The following is a 6,131-nucleotide window of genomic DNA, read 5'->3' on the forward strand; positions in this document are numbered from 1 at the left end:
TGTTCACAACCAAGCACTAACCAGACATTCATCGTTCTGGGCTCTTATAGGCTGGGTCAGTGTTACCCACTTGAAAATGGGTAGACTTCAACTCCCAGAATTCCTTAACCAGGTATGTGAACTTCAACTCCCAGAATTCCTCAGCCAGCCATGGCAAAGAGTTACGGCAAAGCAATACAGAACATGCTTATTGCTCTGCCGCCATCTGGAGGGCATCTGGATTTTTACAATGGCTGGCTGGGGAATTCTGGGAGTTGAAGTCCATACCCATCTTCAAGTGGTTGAGAAACAACGGACTAGGCCTCCTTACGGACAAAAATCAGACCGCTAGTCCTCATTGTTTGAAGGTCAGGCAAAGGGAGACAAAGACCGATCCTTGTGTCCAGATCATCTCCAAGATTCAGAAGGTCCATGGATGTTCTTGTTGTGGTCCGCCAGCAGCCTGTGGAACTGGCAGCGGAGTCGGACAGCGATGAGGCTGAGGAAGAACATGGGACAGTCCTGGAGGCTGGGGAAGGCCCGGATGAGGGCTCTGCGTCGGAGGCAGAGATGGGGCCAGGGCCATCGGGGAGTGATGTGCGGACTCCGGAGCCTCCACAGGCTGATAGTAGAGAGGCAGAGGAACAGGAGGAGCCTGTTCCTAGTGCACGTATGAGAAGAGCTGCCAGAAGGCAAGAGCAGCTAAAGCAAAAAGGACGACTCAGGAGTAAGGCCAAGAGATGACTGGCCCCTCCCATAAGGCTTAAAACAGACCAGCAACGGCTCTTGGCCTCTTTGCCGGAAAACAACCGTTGAGAGATTTGCTTCGTGTTTGGATGTATTTCTTTCTTGTCAGCGTCTTCTGTTCCTGAACTGTTGCCCAGAAAAGCCTTTGGCAGTTTGCCTAATTATCCCAAGGTCAGAGATAAACTAAAGACTGGTGTTTTGAGGACTTTGCTTTCATTTCATTTAGAATACGCTGAGCATGACTTAATTCTCAGCTGTTTTAATAAAATATGTTTGTTTTTTGGAACTGTTTTGCATTTAATATCAACTACGTGGGCCTGGGTCACAACAGTTCTGGAAATGGGGGTGGGGATGGGTGGGTGGACGGGGAGGCAGGAGAAAGCCCCCACCTATCGCAAGTCGGGGAGAGAAGAGCCCAGGTAAGTCCGTAGGTCGCTGAGGTTCGACCGGATGATCTTAGCGGGGATAGTCTCCTTGTTCAAGCGCTTGTAGGCCGCGTAACGGTGGCAGCCTCCGAAGGAGTAGTAGTAATCCCCCCCTTCCCTGCCTTTGATCCAGAGGACGTCAATTGGGGGGACCCGGTCAGGTTCCTCCTAAAAAAAGGGAAAAAAAGAAAGGAAGGAAGGAAAGAAGGAGAGAGGGAGAGAAGGAGAGAGAGAAGATTAGCTCGAATATTCCTCGGCTCACCGAGTCAAGTCATAGCGGCCAGATCAAATATTAAAAGAATATTAAAATTGGATTAAAAAAATTACTACATGTTGTGACCCCCGACTCCCGAGCCTGTCCTAACAGAGGAAGAGGACTCAGAAGGTGATTGGGGAGGAACTGACAAGGCCTCCCTCTCCAGGACCCTCCTCTCTGGCAATGCCTCAGGTTCCCTCCAAAGGCCAGGAGGAACAGCCTGGGATGTGCCCAGGAGGAAGGCATATCGGAGCACCCATTGATAGGGAGCGAGGAGGATGAATCCTGGCTTGTTCCCAGGCAGCGTCAGAGGGAAAAGCGTGCGCAGCAACGGAAGGAGTGTGGGAGGGCCAGAGATTGAGCTGAGTCACGGAGCCACGCCCCACCGGGAATAAAAGTGGGTGGGATTGCTCTTCAGGCTTTGTGACGGACAAAGTTAAACCCTGAAAGTCGCATCGTGATCTCTGAAATTCGGCTTGGATATATTTTGGACTGAACATTGACTAAACTCTTGTCTCGTGGATAATTTGTTGCTCCTGGAACGGACTGAAGATAAGTCCTCTTCTGCTTTATGGGAGTGAAAACGGTCTTGGCAGGCATTCGGCAGTTTGCTGCCAAAACCTTGGCCTGCCAAGAGTTCTAATCTGTTTACCTAATAAAATATTGGCAGGCGTGCTTGGTATTACGTTTGCCTGTGTGAGGAAGGGGGACAGAACACTACAGAAAACGCAGCTGAGGTTCTGTCCTGCACAGGTTTTGAGTTAGAAACCGAAAAGGGAAGAATAAAGCGAGGCAGCAGGGAGAAAAACATTTTCCGTAACTCAAGAGGAGGGGGCAGTTTCCGAATGACAGACACCCCCACCTCCCGAAAGAAAAACATTTCCCATTGGAAATCTGTGGGATTGTTCTAAGATAACTTACTTACTTACTTACTTACTTACTTACTTACTTACTTACTTACTTTTCTTTCTCTTTCATCTTTCTTTTCTTTCTTTCCTTCCTTCTTTCCTTTTTTCCTTTTTCCTTTCTTTCCTTTCTTCTTTCCGTCTTTTTCCTTTTTTCCTTTTCCCTCCTTCTCTTTCTTTCTTTCTATTCTTTTTCTTTCTTTCTCTTTCCTTCTTTTTCTCTCTCTTCCTTCCTTTCTCTCTTTCTGCCTTTCTTTCTTTTTCTCCTTCCTTCCTTCCTTCCTTTTTTCTTTCTTCTTTTTCCTTCCTTCCCTTCTCTTTCCCTCTATCCGTTCCCTTCCTTTCCCTGCCCTCTCTTTTGCCTCTCTATATAAACTGAATCGATTCCACTCCTTGAAGGAGCGATTTTCCCACGCAGGCCTTCCCTGTCTCCTGGGGAACCACTCAATAATAAGGCGGCACCCTATCTATATATCCTCAGAGGTTACTCTGTGGTTCAACACATTACAGAAATAACAAAACTGGAAGGGACCTTGGAGATCTTCTAGTCTAGCCCCCTGCTCAAGGAGGAGATTCCAGCCTCCTCTCTTGCGTGAAGCTGGTCTTCATCCAGAACTTGCCCCTTCAAAGCTAGCTGCTTACATAAAGATAATTATTATGCTTAAATAGGTTGTGTGAACTCAACCAAGGTTACTTACAATGTTAGTAACCCAGGTGGAACACCTGCATTGATCCTTCCGGGATTCAAACTCAACTAGGAAGGTTATCTGACTTTAATGCCCACTAGGGGGCAGCATCTCACCAGCCTGAGCCAATTGTGAGAAGTTCAAGGAGTCAGAGCTGGCTAGTCCTGGGATGGGAGGCCACCCGGAAATCTCAGAACTGTACTATAAAAGTAGTCCTGGAATTAACCACCATTCGTTCAGCAACCATTTAAAGTTACAATGGCACTGACAAATGTGACAATCATTGCAATATCCCACAGTTTCTTGCCTAAGTGTAAGACTTTACTTTTCTCTACATTGAATATCGTTTTGTTAGATAGGGCCCAGGGTTCAAGTCTGTCAAGATCCATTTGTCTCTTGCGCTTATCATCCAGGGTATTGGCTATTCCTGCCAGCTTAGTATCATCTGCGAATTTGATGAGTTCCCCTCCTATTCCCTCCTCTAAGTCATTTTATATATAAATGAATAAAAATAAAAACAATCTTCTAGAGTTGAGACTCTAGAAAGAGTGCAGAGAAGAGCAACAAAGATGATGAGGGGACTGGAGGCTCAAACATATGAAGAACGGTTGCAGGAACTGGGTATGTCTAGTTTCATGAAAAGAAGGACTAAGGGAGACATGATAGCTGCCCCAAAGAAGAGGGGGTCCAGATAGTCTCCAAAGCACCAGAAGGCAGGAGAAGAAGCAACGGATGGAAACTAATCAAGGAGAGAAGCAACCTAGAACTAAGGAGAAATTTCCTGACAGTGAGGACAATTAACCAGTGGAACGACTTGCCTCCAGAAATTGTGAATGCTCCAATACTGGAAGCTTTTAAGAAGATGTTGGACAAGCATTTGTCTGAAGTGGTTGTAGGGTTTCCTGCCTAAGAAGGGGTTGGACTACAAGACCTCCAAGGTCCCTTCCAACTCTTATTTTGTATATGAAGAACGGTTGCAGGAACTGGGTATGCCTAGTTTAATGAAGAGAAGGACTGTGGGTAACACATTAGCAATATTCCAATATTTGAGGGGCTGCCCCAAAGAAGAGGGAGTCAAGCTATTCTCCAAAGCCCCTGAGGGCAGGACAAGAAGCAATGGGTGGAAACTCATCAAGGAGAGAAGCAACTTAGAACTAAGGAGAAATTTCCTGACAGTGAGGACAGTTAACCAGTGGAACTGCTTGCCACTAGAAGTTGTGAATGCTCCAACCCTGGAGGTTTTGAAGAAGAGATTGGACAACCGTTTGTCTGAAGTGGTGTAGGGTTTCCTGCCTAAGCAGGGGGTTGGACTAGAAGACCTCCAAGGTCCCTTCCAACTCTGTTATTCTATTTCTAATGAATTCTAATTCTAATTAATTCTTATTCTCTCCTGTCTTGTCCTAACCTATTCCCAAAGCCCAACTACCTGGCCGTTCAATTAACCCCCCCCCCCCACCGTGGAAAAGAGAAACCCGAGTCACGTCCTAACCCCGACCCAGGGTCGTGGGAACCGACCCTACCTACCTGGATGGTCTTCACGAGACTTTCCACTTTCCCCTCGTCCAGGACCGGCGGGATGGGTCTGATGATGACCCGCATGGGCACTTCGTGGACCTCGGAGACGTTGTCGGAATGGACGCTCCGGCTCTCTTCGCTTTCCATGCTGAGCCAGCGCCGCCACTGCCCGCGATCACCGCTTGGTGCCCTTTCCCAACACCTCCGCGCCGCCGCTCCTCGCATCTTGGGAGGGTCCCCAGCGCGCGTATTAAAGGCACCCGGGGAAGTTTGGCCGGAGCGTACCATTCCAGGGGACACGGGGGGGGGGTCGAGACTAATGAGCCCCCCCACCCTTCCCGAGCGTTTCCCCGGCGCCTTCCGCGGATCCTGTCTCCAATGCGGAGACCCCCACTCAGATGGAGCCCGGAGCGCCGCGGATGGAGCCACTTGGTTGGAAGGGGGGGGTCTGCACGCGTGGAACAGCTGGCTTCCCCCCCCTCACCTTCCAAGTGGAAGGAGCCGTTGGTGAGTCACACGCGCAGGTGTGCAACGCCTTTCCTGGGCTGGGCTTCCACGCGCTTCTTTTGCTGAGTCAGGAGGAGGCAGCGGAAAAACGGGGCGGCCGGAGAGGGAGCGTGTGGTTGGCGATCCTGGGAGGGGGGCGGCAATGGGGAAGGGGGCGTTTAATGACGTTTTAATAGGTTGTGATAAACTGCCAAGTCACTTAGATGACGAGAGAGAGAGAGAGAGAGAGAGAGAGAGAGAGAGAGAGAAAAGAAAGAAAAAGAAAAAGAAAAAGAAAGAAAGAAAGGGAAAGAAGTGAAAGAAAGAGTAAGAGAAAGAGATGAAGAAAAACAGAAAGAAAGAGAAAAAAGAAAGAAATAAAGAAAAAAGAAGAGAAGAAAGAAAGAGCGAGGGAAAGGAGGGAGAAAAAGAGTGACAGGAAGAAAGAGCAAGAAAAAAGGAAGAGGAGGAAAGAAAGAAAGAAAGAAAAAGAGAAGAAAGAAAGAGCGAGAGAAAGGAGAGAGAGAGTGACAGGAAGAAAGACAAGAAAAAAGAAAGAGAAAAAAATAAAGAGAAAAAGAAAAAGAAAAAGAGAAGAAAGAAAGAGCGAGCGAGCGAGGGAAAGGAGAGAGAGAAAGAGTGACAGGAAGAAAGAGCAAGAAAAAAGGAAGAGAGGAAGAAAGGAAGAAAAAGAAAGAAAGAAAAAGGAGAAGAAAGAAAGAGCGAGAGAAAGGAGAGAGAGAAAGAGTGACAGGAAGAAAGAGCAAGAAAAAGAGGAAGAAAGAAAGAAAGAAAAAAGAAAGAGAAAAAGAAAGAAAGCGAGGGAAAGGAGAGAGAGTGAGTGACAGGAAGAAAGAGCAAGAAAAAAAGGAAGAGAGGAAGAAAGAGAAAGAAAAAAAGAGAAAAAAGAAGAAAGAAAAAGAAAGAGTGAGGGAAAGAAGAGAGAAAGAGAAAAAATGAGAAGGAAGGAAAGTGAAGGAAGAAGGAGAGACAATGAGAAGAAAGAAGAGAAGGAGGAAAAGAGAGAGGGAGAGAAAGAGAGAAAGGAAAGAAGGATGGGAGGGACGGAAGGAAGAAAATGCTGCCTAGCTCCCAGCAACTCTGGGTTGCTTTACTAATTGTACAATGTTAA

At 47.3% G+C, this 6,131-nt stretch overlaps 1 protein-coding gene across 1 annotated transcript; it reads right to left on the bottom strand.

Moving 5' to 3' along the window:
* Positions 1-1,015: 1,015 nt before the first annotated feature.
* On the bottom strand, positions 1,016-4,801 carry LOC139314574 (sulfiredoxin-1-like). Its single transcript, XM_070940254.1, has 2 exons — positions 4,523-4,801; positions 1,016-1,319 (listed from the first exon to the last, which is right to left on the bottom strand). The coding sequence occupies exons 1-2, from the start codon at positions 4,799-4,801 to the stop codon at positions 1,116-1,118; spliced, it is 483 nt and encodes a 160-aa protein (XP_070796355.1). The 3' UTR covers positions 1,016-1,115.
* Positions 4,802-6,131: the final 1,330 nt, after the last annotated feature.

This window comes from Pituophis catenifer, unplaced genomic scaffold, assembly GCF_029215685.1.
Source record: "Pituophis catenifer annectens isolate HBS135680 unplaced genomic scaffold, rPitCat1.0.hap2 SCAF_3, whole genome shotgun sequence".
Lineage (NCBI taxonomy): Eukaryota > Metazoa > Chordata > Lepidosauria > Squamata > Colubridae > Pituophis > Pituophis catenifer.

Excerpts from the sequence above, each read along its gene's own strand:
- LOC139314574 (XM_070940254.1), bottom strand. The coding sequence starts at position 4,801 with ATGGTACGCTCCGGCCAAACTTCCCCGGGTGCCTTTAATACGCGCGCT. Across the intron at positions 1,320-4,522 it reads GTCTCGTGAAGACCATCCAG|GAGGAACCTGACCGGGTCCC; the intron begins GTAGGTAGGGTC and ends CCCTTTTTTTAG.